Genomic DNA, 27371 nt, shown 5'->3' on the forward strand with positions numbered 1-27371 from the left:
GAAATATTGTGCCCGTTGGACACTGTAGACCGGTAGTACATCCGTGGATATTTTGATTATCAAATACGCCGGGAGAAACTCAAGAATCACAATTTCTATACTATTTCTGTCGTAATCTTCACACTATCTTCCATCTGTGTTCTACAACGTCCAGTCCGAAACCTATTCTGGATAAGGTACATAGTCTGTTACTTCTGACGCCGCTGTCATTTTTATAGCAGGAGCTTTAGATCCCAAAAAACTGCCCCAAAATAGAGCCCTTTGGACATCCTTTCGTTATTGCTTTCTGCATTACTTTAATTAAGTAAGTGTGTCCTGCCTATTCCTGCAATAATCTCTTAAAACATTTGTGCAGAGTTGTAGGACACCACTAGTCATGCAGTTTTGAGAACAAGGAAAGTCCCCAACCTTTATTTGACGCTCCAGAGATATTCACCATTCCATTACAAGGCTCAGTACATGACTAATGGCATGTGCTGTGGATTTCGCTTTTCGAAACCCACACTGGTTCTGGTTGTTCTCTAAGTTCTCTTAATTCTGTTAGTCTCTTGGCGAGTAACATTTTATGCAATTTTGCAAAGTTCTTTAATAGGCATAGGGCTTGGTAGGAATTCTCATCATCTGCTTCCTCAAGGATGACCACTTGTGCTAATTTCCATGATTTTGGGATTCTCCCTCGTTAAACAGACTTGTCAAGTAATGCGCACTGTTGTCCCCCCGTGCTTGAAGTATTTCGGTCACTCTGCAGTCTGGCGCAGGAGTTTTTCTTTTCTGTAGTGGCGTATAGTCGATCTCAGTTATTTATCTGCGAAGGTTTTTACGGAGGCTCGTGTATAATAATCTGAATCCATTTATCCTCGCAATTTGCTCTGTTTTTCATCTTCATCATCGTCTGTATAATATGGTAACAACAGTTGCTTATGCAGGCTAGTCAACTTTTCCAAGCCATTTGTGGCTGAGCGTCTTCTCTTTTCAAGGATGACAAAAGTGTGGGTCTCCTTAGTTTGCTGGATATTAATTTAAAAGTTTTACGCTAGGGGTTTAGGCTAAGTTCTCTTGAAACATAATTCATCCATTTTTCCTTCGGTGTCCGCCCCAATACCTGAGTGGTAACCGCGGGGGTCTGTCACGCCAAGGGGCCCGTGTTCGATTCCCGGCTGGGTCAGAGATTTTCTCCGCTCAGGGGCTGGGTGTTGTGTTGTCCTCATTATCATTTCATCATCATCAGTGGAAGGCAACGCGAAACCACCACTGGAATCACTTCCCTAGAAGCTCATGCGGTGGACCTCTCTGACTAGGTTTCCCCCATGACAAGACCTACCGTAAGGCAGAACACAAAGTTTCCTTCGGTACTTTAATGACTTTTTTCCTGTATTCTTGCCGTTCAGCTCTATAAATTCTCTTTCTCTCTCACCTTAGATTCGATGACAGACTCGAATCCCTAACGGGAAGCAAAATACCCAATGAAGAGCAGTTCAGGCAGGAGGGGATAGTCGAATATCATAGGCCAGGCAAGAAACAGAGAGCAAAACGCGACTTCGAACACATCACCTAACTTAGAAAATACAATTTATTACACAACAGCGAAGGCATGTGACGAAACTATGGATTATATGAAAATGCAATGTCCATCTTTGTTGCGTAGTTAAGTGACGTAAACAGCATGGTTTTTAATACCCTCTCTACGCGACAGACAGATTGACTTACTTTCTCTGAGCCAGTGGCGTCACGGCGCCTGCCGCGTATGCTACCGAGCGATACTCGCAGTTGCCAGTAGGCCGCGTACAAGAACAACAGCTTCACATTACTTTCAGGAGCCTTCTTGATGCCAAGGACGAGAATGGAGACGCCACAGCGACAACTGTTGTCTGATTCAGATTCGTTATTTAAATGTACTTTTGTTTCGTTTGTTGCCAGTTACCGCTTATTTTATTTCCAGTGCGCTTTTTCAGAGGTTTAAACCTCCCTCATCTGATGAATTTATGTAATTCACGTATCAGCAACAATAAGAGTAAAGCCTAACATGAAATATTCGCATTTAAAGTATTTTTTTACTGCTTTCATTTACAAGAATGTAAGTTTTCAGTGCATATGGTTTGCAGGTTCGCCTCTCGAACAGCACCAGAGTGATCGCCGAAGTAAATGTCCTCATTTGACAGAAGGATGCATTAAACGGGCGCAGGTCTTCACCCTATGAGAAACGGTTGAGAGGTTAAATTTACACTCTGTAGCTGTGCGTATGCTGATTTAGAACTTCCAGACAGTTAAAAACTGTGAGGCGGACCGATGGTCGAACATGAGATCTTTGCCTTCCGTACGGAAGTTCTCTACCGACTGAGCTACCAAAGTATAACTCGTGGCCCGTCGTCGTAGGCAAAACTCTGAGTTTCGAGTCTCGTTCTGGCACACAGTTTTAATCTGCCATGGATTTTCAGATTAAATTTCGTTCATCCAGAACGACATGCCGCTACTTCTCTCCCCATTGCCAGTGCCTAGTGACTAAAAAAAAGGTTTGCAATCAGTTACCTCCGAGTCGAGAGCCACTGAACAAGGACGATTCAGAACAGCTCGCCTAGTGACTAAAAAAAAGGTTTGCAATCAGTTACCTCCGAGTCGAGAGCCACTGAAAAAGGACGATTCAGAACAGCTCCTTTTGGAGCCTATTATTGTTAGAATTTTTATTGGTATGCACATGCAGACGGAAGCGACAAATGAAAATTTGTACTAAGGCCGGGATTCGAAACCGGGGCTCTTGTTCAATAGGCAGATGCGCTAACCATTACGCCACCATGGCGCAGGGGCTTTTCACAGCTGCACGGGCTATCCTGGCACATTTTCCCCTCAACAAAAATTCCCAATCGCGCCTCAGTCCACTTGGTATTCCCCATAAAGTCGAAAAGCATAGCAGAGGTTCTACAATTGTACTGGAATAGCACCTTAGCACATAACGAAAGGGGGTCCCCGTTTGAAGTCCAGGCATAGATGCTTTGATCAAATGAAACTATATGGTTAAAGAAGCCTTTTCAAATCTTAGACTTCTGTGATGTATTTATGCAGACTGAGACTTGAGACTTGAAAAGGTCTCTGGAACCATATAGTTTTACTTGAATAAAGCACCTATGTCTGGGATTTCCCATTTCATCTACATCTACGTTATTACCCTGCTATTCACAATAAAGTGCCTGGCAGTGGGTTCAATGAACCACCTTCAAGCTGTCTCTCTACCGTTCCACTCTCGAACAGCACGCGGGAAAAACGAGCACTTAAATTTTTCTGTGCGCGCCCCGATTTCTCTTATTTTATCGTGATGATCATTTCTCCCTATGTGGGTGGTTGCCAATAGAATGTTTTGCGCAATCCGAGGAGAAGATCCTTTCCCAACGAAAAAGTCTTTGTTTTAATGATTGCCACTCCAACTCACGTATCATGTCTGTGACACTATCTTCCCTATTTCGCGATATTACAAAACGAGTTGCCCTTCTTTGTACTTTTTCGATATCATCCGGCAGTCCCATTTGATGCGGATCCCACACAGCACAGCAATACTCCAGAATAGGGCGGAGCTGTTGCACCTTCTAAGTGTTCTGCCAATGAATCGCAGTCTTTGGTTTGCTCTACCCACAATATTAGCTATGTGATCCTTCCATTTAGGTTACTTGTAATTGTAATCCCTAAGTATTTAGTTGTATTTACAGCCTTCAGATTTGTCTGACTTATAGCGTAATCGAAATTTAGCTGATTTCTTTTAGTACTCATGTTAATAACTTCACACTTTTCCTTATCCAGGGTCAATTGCCACTTTTCGCACCATACAGATATCATATCTAAATCATTTTGCAAGTCGTTTTGATCATCTGATGACAGCACCATCTGCAAACAATGTAAGAAAGCTACTCAGATTTTCTCCTATGTTTTTAATATAGATCAGGAACAATAGGGAGCCTATAACATTTCCTTGGGGAAATGACCTTTCTGACAGTAAATCACGAATCCAGTCGCACAAGTGAGGCGATATTCCGTAGGCACGCAGTTTGGTTAGAAACGCCTGTGAGGAACGGTGTCCAAAGCCTTCCGGAAATCTGAAAATGTGGAATCAATTTGACATCCCCTGTCGATAGCACTTATTACTTCATGAGCATAAAGAGCTAGTTGTGTTTCACAAGAACTAAATTTTCTGAAACCGTGCTGACTATGTGTCAGTAAATCGTTTTCTTCGAGGTACTTCATAATGTTCGATTACAGTGTATGTTCCAAAACCCTACTGCAAATCGACGTTAGTGATATAGGCCTGTAAATCAGCGGGTTATTCCTGCTTCCCTTTTTGGGTATTGGTGTAACTTGAGCAGTATTCCAGTCTTTAGGTGCGGATATTTCTGTGAGCGAGTGATTATATATAATTGCTAAATATGGAGCTATTTTATCAGCATACTCTGTGAGGAACCTAACTGGTATACAATCTGGACCGGAGGTGTTGCCTTTATTTTGTGATTCAACCTGCTTCGTTACTCCGAGGGTATATAAAACTATGTTTCTCATCTTGGCAGTTGTTCTTGATTGGAGTTCAGGAATATTTACTTCGTCTTCTTGGGTGAAGGAGTTTCGAAAAACCGTGTTTAATAACTCTGCTTTAGTGGCACTGTAATCAGTGACTTCACCGTTGTCATCGCGCAGTGAAGGCATTGATTGCGTCTTGCCACCGGTGTGCCTTATGTATGACCAGAATCTCTTTGGGTTTTCTGCCAGTTTTCGAGACAGAATTTCGTTGTGGAAATGCATCTCGCATTTAAGTTCGTTCGATGCTTAGGTGCTATTCCAATATAGCTGCAGAGCCTCTAAAATACTGTGAGCCAAGGCGAGAATGGAAATTTGGATTGATGAGGCGGGGTGCTATGTTAGTCGGTGGAGCTGTGCAAATTCACTGCGCCAGGGTAGCGTAGTTGTTGGCGTAACTGCCTCGTGAGCACGAGACCCCAGTTCAAATCCTGATTTTCATACAAATTTCCATTCGACGCTTCAGTCTGCCTATATACATCATAGATGTTTGAGACTTGAGAATGTCTCTGGGACAATATAGTTTCATTTGATTGAAGCTCCCATGACTGCGTTTGAGGCAGGAACCGTATAATAGTCTCTGGAACTATATACACTCCTGGAAATGGAAAAAAGAACACATTGACACCGGTGTGTCAGACCCACCATACTTGCTCCGGACACTGCGAGAGGGCTGTACAAGCAATGATCACACGCACGGCACAGCGGACACACCAGGAACCGCGGTGTTGGCCGTCGAATGGCGCTAGCTGCGCAGCATTTGTGCACCGCCGCCGTCAGTGTCAGCCAGTTTGCCGTGGCATACGGAGCTCCATAGCAGTCTTTAACACTGGTAGCATGCCGCGACAGCGTGGACGTGAACCTATGTGCAGTTGACGGACTTTGAGCGAGGGCGTATAGTGGGTATGCGGGAGGCCGGGAGGACGTACCGCCGAATTGCTCAACACATGGGGCGTGAGGTCTCCACAGTACATCGATGTTGTCGCCAGTGGTCGGCGGAAGGTGCACATGCCCGTCGACCTGGGACCGGACCGTAGCGACGCACGGATGCACGCCAAGACCGTAGGATCCTACGCAGTGCCGTAGGGGACCGCACCGCCACTTCCCAGAAAATTAGGGACACTGTTGCTCGTGGGGTATCGGCGAGGACCATTCGCAACCGTCTCCATGAAGCTGGGCTACGGTCCCGCACACCGTTAGGCCGTCTTCCGCGCACGCCCCAACATCGTGCCCGCCTCCAGTGGTGTCGCGACAGGCGTGAATGGAGGGACGAATGGAGACGTGTCGTCTTCAGCGATGAGAGTCGCTTCTGCCTTGGTGCCAATGATGGTCGTATGCGTGTTTGGCGCCGTGCAGGTGAGCGCCACAATCAGGACTGCATACGACCAAGGCACACAGGGCCAACACCCGGCATCATGGTGTGGGGAGCGATCTCCTACACTGGCCGTACACCTCTGGTGATCGTCGAGGGGACACTGAATAGTGCACGGTACATCCAAACCGTCATCGAACCCATCATTCTACCATTGCTAGACCGGCAAGGGAACTTGCTGTTCCAACAGGAAATGCACGTCCGCATGTATCCCGTGCCACCCAACGTGCTCTAGAAGGTGTAAGTCAACTACCCTGGCCAGCAAGATCTCCGGATCTGTCCCCCATTGAGTATGTTTGGGACTGGATGAAGCGTCGTCTCACGCGGTCTGCACGTCCAGGACGAACGCTGGTCCAACTGAGGCGCCAGGTGGAAATGGCATGGCAAGCCGTTCCACAGGACTACATCCAGCATCTCTACGATCGTCTCCATAGGAGAATAGCACCCTGCATTGCTGCGAAAGGTGGATATACACTGTACTAGTGCCGACATTTTGCATGCTCTGTTGCCTGTGTCTATGTGCCTGTGGTTCTGTCAGTGTGATCATGTGATGTATCTGACCCCAGGAATGTGTCAATAAAGTTTCCCCTTCCTGGGACAATAATTCACGGTGTTCTTATTTCAATTTCCAGGAGTGTAGTTTCATACGAGAATTTTATTGTAACCAAAGAGAGCGCTGACATCTCAGAAATTAAATCATCTCATTAACTACACATTGTGCGCGCGCTGTAGCGTTGTGGGACTGAGGTCCCGTTGCATGGTGTTGCAGAGAACCTGAGCAAGAAGTTCGGGTCGCAGGTGAACGACCTGTGGGACAGCTTCGGGTCGGACTTCACGTACCCGGGTAACCTGCCAGCCTACGTGGAGGAGTACTTCGAGGAGGCGGAGGCCGCTGCTGGAGCGCGCGTGGGCGGCAGTGAGCAGCCACCCGCCGGCATCCACTGCGTCCCGCTACCCGGTGAGTAGACGTAGCTCAGAACTGCCACGCCAACACACTGCACCGAGGGGAAGCTTTCTGGCGGTGCACTGAATAACCCTATGTAATGTGCAATTGACCACTACAGTCGACGTCACGAAAGTAAGTACCTCAGGGTCATCTCACAGTCTTACAGCATTCCCGGTTAGTGATTATTTCAAATGTTAGTAAAAATTCCGAAAAAACATTAGACATTTCAAATTTTACTCTAGAATATGACAGGACACTTTCCACGCTACGACAAAAAAAAGAAATTTCGAATCAAAGTAACTTTTTACTTCAGCATGTTGATAGAACAGCAACGACCCTGCCGCAGTGGATACACCGGTTCCTGTGAGATCACCGAAGTTAAGCGCTGTTGGGCGTGGCCAGCTCTTGGGTGGGTGACAATGCGCTGTTGCCATTTTTCGGGGTGCACTCAGCCTCGTGATGCCAATTGAGGAGCTACTCGACTGAATAGTAACTGCTCCGGTCAGAGAAAACCACCACAACGACCGGTAGAGTGGTGTGCTGACCACACGCACCTCCAATCCGCACCCTCAACTGAGGATGACATGGCGGTCGGATGGTCCCGATGGGCCACTTATGGCCTGAAGACGGAGTGCTTTTGCTGTGTTGATAGAACCACTGACATATTTGAACTGAAAAAAATGTATGAATATTCTGAAAGTTTATAGATGCATGTGCTAAACATTTTCTCGTGAAAACATACAAGTATTCCAGCACAAAAGGTAAAATACCGTAAGAGGTGTGAAACTGTTCCATATGTGTAATGAAAAGCGTCGTCGCTGATGAATTTGCGTATGTCCTACATTGTAGAAACTTTCAGCGAGAAAGTTTCTAGGGAAAACTATAAAATTAATTTAGTTAACATCTGTGACATCCGTGTGAAAATGTGTCACCTATGAACGTATTTTATTTGCGAGTGACTCCGTGCGCGGTAGAGCGTGAGTACAGATGTGAGATCGCCAGGATTTTTGTTACGGTGGCTGGTCTTAATACGACCGAGAACGTTCCCTGCCTCCAAAAAATGATTTATTTGCAGCTCTTACTGACCCTAAGTTATTGCGCCAATCACCCAGATCAAAGACACACAACACACAAAAGTAACTGCAGGTACTTTCAGGCCACTACTTTCGTTGAAGGCGAGCAAAATACATCTGCGTGTTGGTTTTGTGAAACCTAAGACTATTGTCCTCAGCACTCAATAAATGCACCATACATAGAACCTCATTCTTGCTGCTGCAGTGTTTCTGCATTCCATTAAAAATGTTCTTCTTAATCAAAAATCAGGTAAGCAGGGAAGACAAAGAACAAAGGTCTCTGAGCTAAAATAATTTTTTCACCGAGATTATCCTGCATTTTTCCATCCATCAGGTACTATTGTCGTAGTATCATAAGTACAATTCTGCAAACTAATTTTTTCTCAGAATCGTTAAATTCCGTAGATTTTCTCTTTCATCTATGTCCCTTTCTTTGAGAACAAAAACACACTCTCACATTTAGAGATTCTGTCGAGTTCATTACTGTTAATATGAAATACAGTCGATTCCGAACCACCACCAGCTTTTGTTGTATTTTATGAACTTACGCAAAATTTATATTATTTGTTGCTTCTTCACTGCTAGCCAGATCAGTAAAAAACTTCAGTACCTACAAGAAGATAGTTTTAGATTGTTTTTGAACGTCTTTTCGCCCTTTACGGACGCTGATTGGAGTAGCAGTACACAAAGTTCCTGCTCATGCCTTTAGCTCACGACCAAATACACGTCATTGCACCGTCCCACAGAAAGCTGAAATCACACGTGGTGCTGACGTACTGCGCTGTTAACAGTGTAGCAACAAAGTTACAAGCAAGGGCGAATCACATCACTTATCGCCTGTGGATTGCAGGCAGCGGCTATGACCTTGAGGTGTCTAATTTCGTGATGGCCACTCTAGATGGCACGACAGGCTGACCTGCCGGTATAAAAAGAGGAGGGGAGCGTTGTGTCGTCAGTCTAATATATGAACAGTCTAATATATGGACTTTTTTACAAGTTGTACAAAGTGTATTTCTGTTGTATCCTAGCATGTAGTTATGACCTTAAAAATAAATAAAAACTTAAAAAAATATTAATTTGAGAAATTTGAAAATTTAACTCAAGTTAGTTTGATTAGGAAGAGAAAAGAAAGGCTAGAATATGTCAAATCCATGACCGATGCCTTTGCAAATGTGAGTACCTCAGTAGTACTCTTCGGACCATTGGCCTCTACATACTGATTTGTAATCCCATTGATTGAGTGACTGTCGGGAAGCATCTCCGAATGAACGTGGAGTTGCTGCCTTGAGCTATATTCTATGGTACTATGGTCTAATTATTGCTATATTTCAATTTAATCGGAGTTCTTATATCGTTCTATATTTTCGATTAGCATATTTCGTTTACATACATTGAAGCGCGAAAGAAACTGGTGTAGACATGCGTATTCAAATACAGAGATACGTAAACAGGCAGAATACGGTTCTACAGTCGGCAACGACTATGTAAGACAACAAGTGGCTGGCGCAGTTATTAGATTGGTTACTACATCTACATCTACATATATACTCCGCTACCCACCAAGCGGTGTGTGGCGGAGGGCGCCAAAGTCATATTTCCCCTCCCCCCCCCCCCCCCCCCCCCCTCTGTTAAACTCGCGGATCGCGCGAGGGAAAAACGACTGTCTGAACACCTCAGTACGAGCTCTTATTTCCCTTATCTTTGAATGGTAATAATTGTGCGATTTGAAAGTTGATGGTAATAACATATGCTCTACATCCTCGGTGAAGATCGGATTTCGGAATTTCGTGAGCAGCCCCTTCAGAGCCTATGGGTGACCAGCATAGCCTGCGTTTTTTCAAAGTTGATAGCGATGCGTCAGCGACAGGCCCAAGTTTCTGTGTTATCTAATACCGTTTGTAGCCTACGGATGACCAGGTCCTTATTTGCATTACGAGTGTAAAAGGCGGTATCGTCAGCGTACGGTGCTGTGTGCACCAGGGGGCCGTTGGAGTGTCCGTAGAGTACAGACTGTACAAAACGGGCCCCAGGACCGATCCCTGTGCTACCCCAGCACGAATACGCCTTTTGGTGGAGGTGGAAGTTTCTACGTTGACAGAGAAAGTTCTATCAGTGTGATAGCTTTTGATCTACTTAACTATGCTCCCAGGGAACCCATGTGTTTATAACTTGTGGATTACTCCTTTATGTCATACGGAGTCGAATGCTTTGGCTACACCTAGTAGTACTATCCTGCAGTAGCCTCTGTGGTTGAAGCCCTCTGTGGCTGCGTCAACCAGTCTCATGATCTGTTGTGGGGCAGAGTGGATCTGCCGGAATCCGAACTGGGAATCCGGCAGAAGTTGCTCTCTGGTAATGTGGTCATGTATGAGTATTAGACTGACAACACAACGTTACCCTCCTCTTTTTATACCGGCAAGTCAGCCTGTCGTGCCACCTAGAGCGGCCGTCGCGAAATTAGACACCTCAAGGTCATAACCGATGCCTGCAATCCACAGGCGCTAAGTGATGTGATTCGCCCTTGCTTGTAGCTTTGTTGTTACACTGTTAACAGCGCAGTACGTCAGCACCATGCCTGATTTCAGCCTTCCGTGGTATGGTGCAATGACGTGTGTTTCGTCGTGAGCTAAAGGCGTGAGCAAGGACGTCGTGTAGTGCTACTCCAATCGGCGTGCGTAAAGGGCGAAAAGACGTTCTAAAATAATCTAAAGCTGTCGTCTCGTAGGTACTGAAGTTTTTTACTGATCTGGCTAGCTTAGCCACCAATAAGATAAATGTAAATGTACATATAAATCACTACATTCTCTGCTTTTGGTTCTTGAGGTAGAATTGGTTGCCATTGCTACACAGACATATCGCTGGAATTGTCCCCAGCAGAATTCAAGCCATCATAAAGGCAAAGCGTGGAAACACCCCATATTAACAGCTGATAATGTATGTCCTAATATTTTTGATCATGCAGCGTATACATGATCAGTAGCAGGAGGCACGCAATGCGAGAAAATGTCTGGCCGATGTACAAACTTCAAAAAGGTTTAGCAAAATTTTGGGTACAAAATACAATGAGAAAACATATGGAGAGAAAGTATAATATGTTATAAAACAGTAAGAAGAGAAGCAAGTATTCTCTTACGGTTCTTAACACACGATGAATTACCTGTCAGTGGTTAACGAAGTTTCGATTACAGTGCAGTACTCGCGAAATCAACTACGTAATTGGAATTCTGCAGCCGTAATGTGGCCAAATTGTGACTTTAGTTGTAATCGATAACTAACACAGAGATTAGGGCTGGTTGCGAAAGATATTGAACCCATAAACATTAACTAGTTCCTCAGTATAAAGCCACATGCTTGCCATGAAGCATCTACAATACTCCATGTCGCCAGAAAATTAACATTTACGTCTCTGTGCTTTGGCGCACTTCGTCTACTGAAGTAGTACTGCCACACTGAATAAAGTTTATTATACTGTATGTTGCCACCTTTCACTGTTTGTTGTTGTGTACGGCGGTTCTGGCGTTGTTCATAGGTATTGAGATATTTAGGGCCGTCGCATAGTGGGCCAACTCGCTTCAAAACCTTGACAGAGTATATCTTATGTAGATTGCAATGGCGCTCACTTGTCCAATGCTGCGGTATTATTCCAGTCTCAAGTCTGTATTATATGTGCAGTGACAATTGACGGTAAATAGTGAATCTGGCAACGACACATTTTTCAAATATTGTTTACGTGGCCTCTTTAATATATGACAGCGGTTCTGCCTAGGTGTCAGGGTAAAATAAGACGAGTTGCACTCCAGAAGGTATGTTTATGACATTTTAAATGGTGTAATGATGTATATTAAATGTAAACTAAAGTACTAAGGGCATGATCCGAAATCGCTGCCTACAAAATTTCCTCTGTGCGGCTCCACCTTTGTAAATCACTTTCCTACTTCCCTACAGTTAACGAGCTCAAATGTAGTCGTGGGCACATATTTGCACGTTTTTAGTGGACGGCCATTTTTCTACCGTGCGGCGGTGCCACGCGATAAAATCGGTCGTTCGTTATTGCATTTACCTCATGAACTATGATCGGCACAAAAATTGTCATTAGGGGTTTCAGTAGAATTCTTGGGGAGCTAACGGAATTTTTAGCAAATTGGCAAATATGTTTGTTTTCAACACTGACATTTCACCGAGTAGTATTGCTTTGTCCGTGAAATGCTGCAGAGATATTCAAACATTGTACAGAGAGCTCTAGAAATCAAAAAGATCTATCAAGAACTCTTAAAAATGTATTTATATTTCTCGAAAGCCGGGCGCCAACGTCCCTGGGGTCTCAATATTCTGCGATAATCCCTGATGCCGCCATCAGTCCACATACTTTTGATGCGCGGATTTGCCATATCGAAGCTGCTCCGTTGCCGATTGCTCGGCTGTCTGAAGCTGCGCAGGAAGTTCGTAATAAGGATACCTCGCGTTACTGAGAAGATTTTGCATGCAAATATTTTAGTGAGTAAACGAAGCATGTAGCATTTCATCGACTCCTGGCACCTTTGGATTGGTTTATCTCGAGAGTCCAGAAAACTGCAATTGAAGGACATAAAGAAGTGTCACCTGAGGTAACAGATTTGCTTTTCAAACCATCTCCCAGTGGACTACCTGACAGCGAACCTTCTGAAGGTAACAGTGCCACAAGCGACAAAAATTACTATGATTTCGACTGATAAACGTAAAATGTCGAATAAAACTAGTCAAGACATATTGGGTGCTTCCCTTTGAACTAGAATCATGAAATTTGGTAAGAAGCAAAATTTCACTGTATAACTAAAGGGAAAAATTCTAAATTGGTAATTTATAAATATATTCAACTAAAAAGATATTTCTTTTGTCGTTTGTTATCCGATTTCAAACTTGAAACTGAAGCATTCTCGAAAGTCCCTGGGACCTCTATCTTGCCTGTATCAATGTCGATAATAGCGAAACTCGTCAATATCCCTCGACTTCCGGAATGGATGAACTATCTGTATACATTAAGATTGTACGGAGCCATCTGTACGCGAGGTGTAGTAGCACCTTGCCATTTTTTTTTATTATGTCTAGGTTCTGAAGCGAATTGGCCCATTGTGCGAAGATACAAAAAAAGGAAAATGTGACCGGCTGGAATAGTACCGACAGCTTCTTCTGTGCTGCAGAGGCTTGCACTCTGCTTGATACTCTGAAACCTGCTCGGACAGCATAACGTCCAGAGCTCTAACTTGCGGAACAAAGTAGATGAGCCACGTTTGTATCGAGCCCTTGCTGATTAACAACAGTGGGCTGTTACACCTGCCAACCTGACTCTGGTTTTAGGCGGTTTTCCATTCTCATCTAGGCAAATGCTAGGCTGGGCCCTAAATTCCGCATTTGAGGACGCGATATGCAAACAGTTAAATTTGATCACAAAAGCAACAAAGTTTACACGATTCACAGACATGAAACTAATAACTTCGCTGTCCTAGCTTGCCTTCACGACTGTCGAGTCAGTAAGAGCTTCAGGCTACGAAATTAAAATAAAGTTCGCCAAATTCTGACAAACAAGACCTCGTACTGGACGGGTTAAACGCTGCGGAAAAGGAAGAATAAAAAGTTCTAAAAACTGGTTGGAAACAAATCTTATCCACTACATTCACTTTTGAAGTCCGCCTTACATTACTTGCATGTTTGCTCTGGAAAGGAGGTCATCCTTCCGTGCGATAACACACGGAGTTACAATGGTGTCACTATAGAAACTTAGGACACTTGGGTGGGAAACTCTCCCGTACCCACCTTGCTCACCTACTTCGTCACCCTCCGAATACTATTCTTTCAATTCTGAGAAAAACAACCGCGTCACTAACACCACGAAACTAAATGTGTGTGTGTGTGAGAGAGAGAGACTTCCTAAGGGATCAAACTGCTGAGGTCATCGGTCCCTAGACTTACACACTACTTAAACTAACTTAATCTACCTTATGCTAAGAACAACACACACACCCATGCCTGATGGAGGACTCGAACCTCCCGCGGGAGGGGCCACGCGATCCGTGACATGGCGCCTCTAACCGCGCGGCCACTATGTGGCATTCACTGATATATGTGAATACCGTCCGCAAAATGTATCACGAATACAGTAAGTAGTAAATAAGTAATAAATTAAAATGTCATGCTTGATGTGGAAGTTTTACTGCATGAACAGCAAAAATGTAACACGCAATATATCTTTTCCTTTTTGTGAGGGTCGTCAGCGGGAAAAAGTCCGTACAAGTTTGCAATTATGTGTTAAGTTTGTTACAAGTCTCTAAGCGCTCTCATCCTCAAATACTGTATGACTAAAATATAGGTGGTTTAGAAGGACATGTAAAGCATACATACACGGAAGCGCTAAAGAAACTGGTATAGGCAGGCGTGTTCAAATACAGACATATGTAAACAGACAGAATACGGCGCTGCGGTCGGCAACGCCTACATAAACAACAAGTGTCTGGCGCAGTTGTTACATCGGTTACTGCTGCTACAATGGCAAGTGATCAAGATTTAAATGAGTTTGAACGTGGTGTTATTGTCGGCGCACCAGCGATGGGCTGCAGTATCTACGAGGTAGGAATGAAGTGGGGATTTTCCTGTGCGACCATCCTAGAGTTGCCGTGAATATCAGAAATCCAGTAAAACATCAAATCTCCGACAACGCTGCTACCGGAAAAAGATCCTGCAAGAACGGGACCAAGGTCGACTGACGAGAACCGTTCAACGTCACATAAGTGCAACCCTTCCGTAAATTACTGCAGGTTTCAATGCTGGGCCATCATCAAGAGTCAGTGTGCGAACCATTCAACGGAACATCATCGATATCGAATTTGGAGCCGAAGGCCCACTAGTGGAGCCTTGATGACTGAACGATGCAAAGCTTCACCCCTCTTCTTGGCCCGTCAACATCGACATTGGACTGTTGATGACTGGAAACATGTCGCCTGTTCGAACGAGTCTCGTTTTAAATTGCATGGATTGGATAGACGTGTACGGGTATGGAGACAGCCTCATGAATCCATGGACCCTGCATGTCAGCAGGGAACTGTTAAAACTGGTGGAGGCTCTTTAATGGTGTGCGACGTGCCCAACTGGAGTGATATGGGACCCCTGATACGTCTAGGTACGACTCTGACAGGTGACACGTGCATCCATTCGTGTCCATTGTTCATTCCAACGGACTTGGACACTTCCAGCAGTACACTGCTACAACCCACAAGTTCATAATTGCTACAGAGTAACTCCAAGAACACTCTTCTGAGTTTAAACACTTCGGCTGGCTACCAGACTCTCCAGACATGAAAATTATTGAGCATATTTGGGATGCTTTTCAATGTGTTGTTCAGAAGGGATCTGCACCCTCTTCGCACTCTTACGGTTTCATGGACAGCCCTGCATGATTCATGTTGTCATTTCCCTGCAGCACTAAAAAAAAAATGGTTCAAATGGCTCTGGGCACTATGGGACTTAACATCTTAGGTCATCAGTCCCATAGAACTTAGAACTACTTAAACCTACCTAACGTAAGGACATCACACAACACCCAGCCATCACGAGGCAGAGAAAATCCCTGACCCCGCCGGGGATCGAACCCGGGAACCCGGGCGTAGGAAGCGAGAACGCTACCGCACGACCACGAGATGCGGGCCCTGCAGCACTATCTGAGACATTATTCGAGTCGATGCCCCGTCGCGTTGCGGTACTTCTGCGTGCTCGAAGAGGTCCTACATGGTATTAGGCAGGTATACCAGTTTCTTTGGCGCTTCGGTTTTAATATTAGGACTGCTCCTACTCTGTAACAAACAAAAGTATTTAAAGATACAGTAATATTTTAATACGTACTTAATTGTAACTGGCGTTGGTGAATTCGGCAGATTTGAGGGGTCAGAGGGACAAGCAGCGCCACCACTGTGGGTTTAGAGGATGTGAGAGGAAGAATTTTTTTATTTTTTTGTCCTCCAATACTGACAGTACGCCTTATACCTATCAACTGGTGTGACATAAACTTCAAACGGAAGTAACATGGATTCGTTACTGCGGATTATGGAGACAGTAATTTTCAAGTGCGGTACCCATTCGTAGCACGGAATATGAACTTAAATTAATCAATTAATTATTCACTCACACAGACGACACAACATCACCTCGTCAGGTAATTACAGTGTCACAACCGTCGGGTCACCGAGGGTGACAGCGATCTGAAACTTAACAGTTGATACGAAGTGTTGCGAATCGCGTCGACTTTTAAAGATCAGTACTTGGAGACCAGCGGCCAACTTAACACCCCTTTACTATGCCTAGCCTGTTAGGCCCCATACATCTACATCTACATGATTGCTGTTCACAATTAAGTGTCTGACAGAGGGTTTATGGAACCACCTTCAAGCTATTTCTGTGCCGTTCTGCTCTCGAACGGCGCACTGGGAAAACGAATCTTTTCGTGTGAGCTCTGATTTCTCTTACAACGATGATCGTTTCTCCCTATGTAGGTGGGCACTAACAAAATAAAATCATAGAGAGAGACGAAGAGATGAATACACTAAGCAGATTCAAAAGGATGTAGGTTGCAGTAGGTACTGGGAGATGAAGACGCTTGCACAGGGTAGAGTAGCATGGAGAGCTGCATCAAACCAGTCTCGGGACTGAAGACCAGAAAAACAACAACAACCTTTCAGTTTCCGTCAATACTATTCCTTAGAACATAAACATCCTAATTTATGCAGGTTAGCAACTAAAAATAGGATCGGTACATATGCTGACCAAGGTGCTACCCACAATGTCAGAAGTGGCTCTTGAGCAATAAAAATTGATGACCGCTACTTTATATGATCTGGCGTACAAGGGCTTCCCGAGAAAAGCAGACGTACTGTTTCGACTCCGCATCCGTTTCACGATTCTCAACTGTCAGAAATACTTTCTTTCCGTGACCAATTTGTTGGAGAAAGGGAGCAAAAGAAAAGCAAGTCTGCAGTTATGGTGTAAGAGCTCGGTGTAATGGATGGTTGTGGGCTACGCACCTCAGATTAATCTCGCTTACGAAATAAATAATGTTGCTCATTTGCAGGGAAACCCCCGGCGAAACTGGCGCCACGTCGTGGGAAGCGCGCCGCCTCTATGGACTGCCGCCGGTGACCCCGAGCCAATTAATATCGCTTAACGGCCCGGAACGAATTGTCCAAACGAAACGAGGAGCGGGCGCGGCGCGACAGCAGCGCCGACAAGCGGACGGACCAAAATAGAACTAAAAACAAGGATCAGGTTGCGGAAAATGGCGCCAGGCCCCTCCAGTGAAGCGTAATCGAATTATCGGTGGTCATCGGTTACACGAGATGCGCGTCGGTTATCGGCTGCAAACGTCGTTTATTTCTGGCTGTGACGTGAATAGCGATGGCTGAAGCTCTCTCTCTCTCTCTCTCTCTCTCTCTCTCTCTTTCTTTCTCCTTCTCCTTTCTATAGGCTAGAGAGGGCAGCCACTGGTTCGAGTTACACATAAATCGGATTTAGTGGTGTTGTTCTACAACCGCGGACACTGCCGTATTTCATAAAACGACTACCGTCGTCCAGAAAGTCTAGAAAATTATGCGCGCGTGGGAGTAACGTATCCCGCTAATAAAATCCGCAACTTACGTGGCGCTATCGGCGATACGCAGGCGCGGATAGTTCGTTAGCGCGGACTCCCGCTGCGCATGTGGGAATCGTAAATTTTCCTGCGCTATTTGTAAGGCGCTTTCCCGTCTTTGTGTGGGACGCGTTTATAACGGTTTCGTTACCGGTTGCGTGAAGACAGCTTTATATCAACAAAAGGTCGTTGTGACCAGAGTTTCTGTTGATCTTTACTTCGTGTTCTGCTCTATATAAGAAATACAGGATGTTTCAAAATGAATGTACGGGTTTTAAGGCTTTGTAGCATTTATTACATTCAACTTACAAATAATTCATCAAATGAAACAGCAACTGAAACATTTTTCTTCCAAGTGTCCAATGTGAGCACCTTTCGTCACATGTCGAGTCGATAGCCCGAGTTCTTCCCAAAGCTTGATCAGTGCGACTAGAGTAATTGTTGCAACAATGCTGTTTATAAAGTTGGGTAGATCAACTGGTAGCGGAGGTACGTACAAATGAGCCTTTATGAACCCGCAAAGGGAAAAATTGCACGTTGTCAGATCTTGTGTGAACTCTGAGGTCATACCAAACAAGCTCCGTCATGTGGCCACATCCGACCGGTCCAGCGGTCGGATACAACGTCCTTAAACCAATCACGTACTGATTTATGCCACTGGGGCGGAGAGCCATCTTGCTACCAAATAAAGTTCTATGGTTCTTCTAACTGAACAAACGGTGCCGGCCGAAGTGGCTGAGCGGTTGTAAGCGCTACAGTCTGGAACCGCTCGACCGCTACGGTCACAGGTTCGAATCCTGCCTCGGGCATGAATGTGTGTGATGTCCTTAGGTTAGTTAGGTTTACGTAGTTCTAAGTTCTAGGGGACTGATGACCACAGCAGTTAAGTCCCATAGTGCTCATAGCCATTTGAACAAACGGTCGCAGTTCTATCGCATCAAGATAATAAACACGTTACAGTTGCTTCATCGAAAAAGAAAGACCCATAAACATAAAATATACGAGAGTCTCGACGCAGGTATACTATCTCGTGGGGATTTGCTGACCCCCAGTTGCTCGCAATATGTGTGTTCATATTCCCACGCAGGTGAAAAGTCACTTCAGCACTGAAGACGACACGATCCAGAAAATCTTCATGCATCAAAGATTTGTTTGCGAAGTTGGCATAAACCGTAGTAAACGGTAGTCTGTAGGCGCTACAGCAGCGGTTCTCACCCTGTGTGAGACCATTACCCCGATTGCAATCAGACATTAGGTAGTGTCACCGCCCAAAAATGGGTCAAATGGCTCTGAGCACTATGGGACTTAACATCTGAGGTCATCAGTCCCCTAGAAGTTAGAACTACTTAAACCTAACCTAAGGACATCACACACATCCATGCCCAAGGCAGGATTCGAACCTGCGACCGTAGCAGTCGCGCGGTTCGTGACTGAAGGGCCTAGAACCGCTCGGCCCCCGCGGCCGGCTCACCGCCCACCCTCTGCCGCTATTGGCTCCCACCCTGTCCCCCACATTATCACCAACTTTAGTACCTAATTAAATTGTAGAATGAAAGACTTTTGTTAGAACACTTTTATTTTTAAAATGATGAAGGGTGAATGATATTCATTTTGTGTGTGTGTGTGTGTGTGTGTGTGTGTGTGTGTGTGTGCGCGCGTTTGTTAGAATGAATGATGAAGTAATTCGTGGTGCATCGTAAATGCCGCCCACAGGTGCTTCTCAGATAAGAAAGCTAACTATCCACAGTGAGGGTAAACAGTTGCTACAAAACATGCTTATCCTTGATTACTCCCCTCCATTGTGTCACTTGCTTGACCTGCACCCTGCAACCACATTTACAATCAAACAGGTTTAGATGTGTTCACTATACTGACTGTTCGCAAATCACTCAATTGCCGCCCTCCTTAATTCTGAACTGGCAGAAATTGGACGACGTTAATGCTTTGTGTCTATTCACCCGAATAATACTAGGGTTGACTGAAAAGTAATGCCTCCACCTTCGTAACTCGTCAACAGCATTGGTATGTGGCAGGTACTGGCTTGTTCCCTAGCCTCTTCTCTACAGCTCCAGTTGGCTGGAAGCCTTAGCATTGAACGGGTGTGTTGTTACAGTGCAAAGTATGGAACCCTGCGCAGACGGTCGGTCAATGCGATTTAAGCAACGTGAAGTCACTGAATTCTTGACAGCAGAAGGTGTCACCCCAAAGGAGATTCATCAGAGAATGGAAGCAGTTTATGGTGATTGTGTTGATGTGAGTACTGTGCGTCGTCGGGCGAGTAAGTGTGAAGGTGTTGAGGTGGGAACATCTGACATGCGTGACAAAGAGTTGGATGGCCTGTGGCAGCAACCACCGACTTTCACACGCAAAATGGTGACTGATTGATTCAGGACGGTCGTCGTATCATTCGTAGAGAAACTGCAACCACAATCGGCATTTCACAGGATCGTCTGGGTCGCATTATTGCTTTGCTTGGCTGTCGGAAGATCTGTGCACGATGGGTACTCCGGATGCCACCACAGCAGAACTTCAGAGACTGAATCTCACCACCGTACGGCATCCTCCATACAGTCCAGATTTAGTACCGTCTGACTTCCATCTGTTCCCGATAGTGAAAGACGATCTGAGGCGACGTATTATGCTTCTGGTGAAGACGTTGAGAGAACTGTGAGACTGTGGTTGCGGAAACAGAGTGTCGACTTATTCTGTGACGGCTTCACAAAACTTGTTCATCGTTTGCAGAAATGTATCCAACTGGCTGGTGATTATGTGGAAAAGTGAATACTGGTAATTAAAGATCACATTCTAAGGATTATTTCTGCGTCTGATTACTTAAAATATTCCCATCCAAACCCAGTTAACGAAGGTGGAGGCATTACTTTTCATTCAACCCTCGTAATAATCATAATATGTATAGCACTGTATTAGCCTCTATGCAGTTACTGCTGCGTTGTGCTAACTTACGTAGTTGTTTCGAAGCGAGTAATGAAGCAATTTCTAGACTACTGCAGGCACTACTACAACTTGGAGAAAACGTTTTCTTGAGATATTTAGCATTTATTACGTACATGTCTCACTATTACCATCAGCGATGGAGGCAGTGGTTGGACTATGTGAGGAACCTATAATCTCCTTGCATTAATGCTAGTAATTGAGAAAAAGTAACTATTGATAACTTATATAGTAAGAATAGAGTCTTACAAAATTGTGGCAATAGAAATGATATTTTGAAAATAATTGACAAAAACATAATCGAATCGCTTAGTTTTTACGCCTCAGAAAATTTCATTTTACCCCTCAGGGCGTAATTACCCCCAGGTTTGGAACCAATGCTTTAGAGTTTGAAACAACTGCAAGCGGGAAGGACGTAGTTGTGTCTCCTTAGAAGTCCCTACACAGACGTCTTTGGAACTGCTGATCACGACTAATCTTCCGATCTGATTTCTTCGGGCTACGCGTAAAAGACTCTCGCCCGTCAACATGTTCTTCAGTCTGTCTTGGTCGTCCCACGCTCCTACCTCTGCGCACAGGTGAACAAACAAAACTGTTTATGTATTATTTATAATTGTAAGTTGAATGTAATAAATGGTAAAAAGTCTTAAAAACCATATGTTCATTTTGAAACACCCAGTATATTTTATATTGACCGCATAAAGTAAACACTTACTTTGTGTGACCTTTATTCCAATTCTCTACCTACTATTGTTTATCTCTGAGGTTTTTGAGGAGCATTTAGTACTACTCATCAAGGAACATGAGCAACCATGCGGACCCACCAGGATTTTCTAACGAAAAAATATCGGTACAATGTGGTGTAAATTAAGTTGGATATTAATAAACTGAATCAGATGGCAGGAACGTATCGCAAAGCGAAGCGTATTTAAGCCATAGATGTGAGAAAATACGTGTGCATTACTAGCACAGTGTTTGGAAGTGAGTTAATTGGCATAATTGTGAAAAAAATTGAAAATATTAGGAGGTAGCGAGTAATTGGTAGCTCCAGAAATTGTATTTCTATACCAGTGGGTCACATTATTATAACCTGCAGTTAAGTCTTCTCACACTGGAACGTGGAGAAGCACGAGATATGAGACGACTTAATGCACGTTGCGGAGTGTTTGCAAGCGTGAACTACAAAATACATTCCACTGTACTGGTACAATTTTTACCTACTTGGCTGTAGCATCGCACGGAGTTATGTCACAGTGCTCTCCCTCTCCATAGACATGTTTACAAGAAACCCTTTCACTATCACTTGTTCATAAACTCACCGCACGAAAAATTAGTCGCCACCTAGTGACATCATTACAAGCGTCATTTAATACCTTTAACTCTGCCACTGGATTTGATAATCGGCCGGTTTCGGTTACGAAGTGAGTCCACAAGTCTGTGCATGGACGTCTGATTCAGGATAAGCCACTCGCATCGAATTTGATCGCACAGTTCCACCAAACTGCGGGGATAGTGGCGTCGGTGTTTTACAAATGGTTCAAATAGCTCTAAGCACTTAACATCTGAGGTTATCAGTCCCCTGGACTTAGAAACTACTTAAACCTGACTAACCTAAGGACATCACACACAGCCATGCCCGAGGCACGATTGGAACCTGCGACCATAGCAGGCGCGCGGTTCCGGATTGACAGGCCTAGAACCGCTCGGCCACAGCGGCTGGCAGGTGTTTTACTCGCTGTTTCAACGTGTCCCATAGATTTTCTGTAGGGTTCAATGCAGGTGATCTTCCAAGCCAATCGAGATGTAATAGGGCGGGAGGGTGTTCAGGAAAGCAGTCAAATTCTTCCAGACCGATAAATGTTGCTGTTGCCACCTTGAAGAATAAGAGTATAAATGCCCTCTTGCGACGTGAACAAATCAAAATATTCATTGCTTGCAGTTCCCGCCGCAGTATTCTTTCGATAACAAGTGGGATGGAGCATCATTCACTGCCTGTAGCAAGTGATGTATCTGGAAGCGATTTGGTTCACAAGATGTGAAATGCGTCTCCAGTCCCTCTCAGTCAGTATCTTCTTCCGTCTAAAGTTCCACTGTAGTGTTTCGTGGCCAAGTGTGTTGCACCATTACTTGTAGACACGTTGAACAGTCTCCGACAAGTACCAACAAATCCAGCAGCTTCACACACCGTATGGCTCTGGTAACAGCCAAACACGACTGCCTATTTTTGCCACTCTGTGACAAAAAAAAATGGCTCTGAGCACTATGGGACTCAACTGCTGTGGTCATCAGTTCCCTAGAACTTAGAACTACTTAAACCTAACTAACCTAAGGACGTCACACACATCCATTCCCGAGGCAGGATTCGAACCTGCGACCGTAGCAGTCGCACGGTTCCGGACTGCGCGCCTAGAACCGCGAGACCACCGCGGCCGGCCTCTGTGACATCCCTACCCGAATTTAACTACAATGTCGACTTGAAACATACATGTGTCACTGATTGCTGCTGCCTTAGAGCTGGAATATGCGTGAGAGTTTCTTGCTCGGGAGGTTGGTACTCTCAGATAGTCCTCGCAGGGCTGTTTACTCTAGGGACGAATTTGTCTGATAGTTTCTTGCGAGTACTTTCTTTAAATGTCAGAGTGTCTTGCGAGAGCAGATGAAAGCTTTTACAAACAACAGTGTGAGAATGTCTGTGAGAGTTGAGATATCACTCTCGGCGACATTTCTCTGTCGTTGTTCGGTGTGTGGAGGAAGAGGCTGCGATGAAAGACCGTCGGGCTGCAGCTGCACTTTTATTAGTTTTAGTAGCAAAGAAAAACGTAAACGACTCTGCTCTAGTTGGATAAGAGAGCGCATTAGGCGGAGGGATGATTTTGGAGCATGCGAGAATCTCATTGCAGAGCTTGTGATGGAAAAGCCACAAAGTTGTGTCTGCTACTGTGGGAGCCAGGACTTACACAAAGAAGGAAGGAGAGAAGTTGCAATGGCCGGTGGCAAATAATCTCTACGTAACACATTTAAATAAATAGACCTCTTTATTTCTAAAAAAGAAAGAAACATAACTTCTCGTTATGCAGTGGCTTCCTGTGCTTCCTGCATTCAATTAAATTTACTCTCTATTACTACTTGGAAAACGTAGAGTAAGTATCCTGTCACTCAGTACTTCGCGTTTCGCCACAGGGTTATTTGGTAAGCGTGATAGCGTTACGGAGATGTTTAGCAAACTCAAGTGGCAGACCCTGAAAGACAGGCGCTCTGCATCGCGGTGTATCTTGCTGTCCAGGTTTCGAGAGGGTGCGTTTCTGGATGAGGTATCGAATATATTGCTTCCCTCAACTTATACCTCCCGAGGAGATCACGAATGTAAAATTAGAGAGATTCGAGCCCGCGAACCATACGCGACTGTAAGAGGAAAGGGAGGTAATGATAGTGGCACGTAAAGTGCCCTCCTCCACACATCGTTGGGTGGCTAGCGGAGTATAAATGTAGATGTAGATGCTCCCAAAGCGGTGGGCGACTGGTTAAGTACCGCGCGACCGCTACGGTCGCAGGTTCGAATCCTGCCTCTGGCATGGATGTGTGTGATGTCCTTAGATTAGTTAGGTTTAAGTACTTCAAATGGTTCAAATGGCTGTGAGCGCTATGGGACTTGACATCTGAGGTCATCAGTCCCCTAGAACTTAGAACTACTTAAACCTAACTAACCTAAGGACATCACAAACATCCACGACCGAGGCAGGATTCGAATTTGCGACCGTAGCGGTCACACGGTTCCGGACTGAAGCGCCTAGAACCGCTTGGCCACACCGGCCGGCTCTTTAAGTAGTTCTAAGTTCTAGGGGACTGATGACCTCAGAAGTTAAGTCCTATAGTGCTCAGAGCCATTTGAACCATTTGAACTGGTTAAGACAGTGCTGAAAGGGGGTGCTCAGCTCTGTCTTCCTGGAGGTGTGGCGCTGACCGCTCTTTCCACTGGCGCGCCTCTCCTCGACATCCGTCCTGTTCCTCGAGGGAAACGTCGGACGGATAGCCCCCGAAAAGGCACCCACCCTCTTCCCGAACCAGTCTGACGATAAACGGAGAGGGCGGCGGCGGCAGCGTCGAAAACAACGACGGCGACGGCGTCGGTTCACGGCGGACACACGGACGAGCGCCGGGTCCAGCTCCATCGCTTCCGCTGGCGGTTCCGAAAAGGCACCCTGGAGCAGCAACGCTGGCCAGAAGATCTCAGTAAGATGGAAATCTGAGGACAGAAAATCTGCGGAAGGATCTCGCAAGCGACAAGCCCGAATCTGGTCCTCATAGCGGTGCAGAAATCCAGTAGGACCCTGAATTCAATACATGCAAGCAAACAAATTTCAAAGAATCGCTCCTCTCTCCCAGGGCCTGGCGCGACCAAAAGCTGTGGAAGAGAGAGAAGCATTAGGCGCAAAGCGATGCCTCCGGAGCGTGGGAGGCGCCGTGCCCTGCGATGGGTGCAGCAACTGGAGCAGCGTGTAGTGGCCTAGACCACGTAGAAGATCCGCCGGCGACGGATCGTCGCGTCGCGGGGCTGGCAGCGGTACGTTGCGAGGAAGAGCGGCAGTCCTTGCTGCCGTGTGTGGGAGGCACGTACACTACTGGCCATTAAAATTGCTACACCAAGAAGATATGCAGATGATAAACGGGTACACAGAATAACGATCTCTGGGCGTAGAAACGCCCTTGATACGCCTGCGCATTAAGTCAAACAGAGCTTGGATGGCGTGTACAGGTACAGATGCCCGTGCAGCTTCAACACTGTACCACAGTTCATCAAGAGTAGTGACTGACGTATTGTGACGAGCCAGTTACTCGGACACCACTGACCAAACGTTTTCCATTGGAGAGAGATCTGGAGAACGTGCTGGCCAAGGCAGCAGTCGAACATTTTCTGTATCCAGAAAGGCCCGTACAGGACCTGCAACATGCGGTCGTGCATTATCCTGCTGAAATGTAGGGTTTCGCAGGGATCGAATGGAGGGTAGAGCCACGGGTCGTAATACATCTGAAATGTAACGTCCACTGTTCAAAGTGCCGTCAATGCGAACAGGAGGTGACCGAGACGTGTAACCAATGGCACCCCATACCATCACGCCGGATCATACGCCAGTATGGCCATGACGAATACATGTTTCCAATGTGCATTCACCGCGTTGTCGACAAATACGGGTGATGCCATTGTGATGCTGTAAACAGAACCTGGATTCATCCGAATTAATGACGTTTTGCCATTCGTGCACCGAGCTTCGTTGTTGAGTACACCATCGCATGCTCTCTGTGATGCAGCGTCAAGGGTAACCGCAGCCATGGTCTCCGGGCTGATAGTCCATGCTGCTGCAAACGTCGAAGAACTGTTCCTGCAGATGATTGTTGTCTTGCAAACGTCTCCATCTGTTGACTCCGGGATCGAGACGTGACTGCACGATGGCTGTCTTCTGGCTTAGTATTTCGGCCTTTAGTCTGTCATCCTCTGTTTCAGTACCATTTTGGTCACAGAGTGTCTGGACATTTTGTTTTGATCCACCTACCGCTTCGACATAAGACCAAAATTTCTTAGGATTTTCTGCCAAGTCAGTACATAGAACTTTACTTTCGCATTCATTGAACGCCTCTCGCATAGCCCTCCTCACGCTACATTTCGCTTCGCGTAATTTTTGTTTTTCTGCAAGGCTTTGGCTATGTTTATGTTTGCTGTGAAGTTCCCTTTGCTTCCGCAGCAGTTTTCTGACTCGGTTGTTGTACCATGGTGGCTCTTTTCCATCTCTTACGATCTTGCTTGGCACATACTCATCTAACACAAATTGCACGATGGTTTTGAACTTTGTCCACTAATCCTCAACACTATCCGTACTTTAGACAAAACTTTTGTGTTGAGCCGTCAGGTACTCTGTAATCTGCTTTTTGTCACTTTTGCTAAACAGAAAAATCTTCCTACCTTTTTTAATATTTCTATTTACGGCTGTAATCACCGATGCAGTAACCGCTTTATGATCGCTGATTCCCTGTTCTGCATTAACTATTTCAAATTACTTCGGGTCTGTTTGTCACCAGAAGGTCTAATATGTTATCGCCACTCTTTACCTGCTCAAGGTAGTTTTCAGATAAAGCACTTAAAAAAATTTCACTGGATTCTTTGTCCCTGCCACCCGTTATGAACGTTTGAGTCTCCCAGTCTATATCCGGCAAATTAAAATCTCCACCCAGAACTATAACATGGTGGGGAAATCTACTCAAAATATTTTCCAAATTATCCTTCAGGTGCTCAGCCACAACAGCTCCTGAGCTCGGGGGCCTATAGAGACATCCAATTACCATGTCTGAGCCTGCTTTAACCGTGACCTTCACCCAAATCATTTCACATTTCGGATCTCCGTCAATTTCCTTCGATACTATTGCACTTCTTATTGCTATAAACACGCATCCCCCTTCACTGTCCAGCCTGTCGCTGCGGTATACATTCCAATCTGAGTTTAGGATTTCATTACTGTTTACGTCTGGTTTCAGCCAACTTTCTGTCCCTAGTACTATATGGGCGCTGTGACCGTTTATTAATAAGAGCAGTTCTGGGACCTTTCTATAGATGCTTCTGCAGTTTACTATTAGCATATTAATATTGTTATTCCCTGTTGCATTTTGCCTACTAATACCTTGCCGCGTGTCATGAGGCGTCTTGTCGGGCCTAGGGAGGAAATTCTCTAACCTAAAAAACCCCCATGTGCACTCCACACGTACTCCGCTACCCTTGTAGCCGCCTCCGGCGAGTGGTGCACGCCTGACCTATTCAGGCGGACCCTACATTTCTCCACTTGA

General features: G+C 45.3%; 1 protein-coding gene across 1 annotated transcript in view; it reads left to right on the forward strand.

Annotated features, from left to right (window-relative positions):
* LOC126282058 (lutropin-choriogonadotropic hormone receptor-like) overlaps positions 1-27371 on the forward strand; it is an 800001-nt gene that overhangs the window by 677317 nt on the left and 95313 nt on the right. The window contains exon 13 of the mRNA XM_049981496.1: positions 6693-6881. Coding sequence (XP_049837453.1) covers positions 6693-6881 — 189 coding nt within the window. The remainder of the gene's footprint in view (positions 1-6692; positions 6882-27371) is intronic.

This window comes from Schistocerca gregaria, chromosome 7, assembly GCF_023897955.1.
Source record: "Schistocerca gregaria isolate iqSchGreg1 chromosome 7, iqSchGreg1.2, whole genome shotgun sequence".
NCBI lineage: Eukaryota > Metazoa > Arthropoda > Insecta > Orthoptera > Acrididae > Schistocerca > Schistocerca gregaria.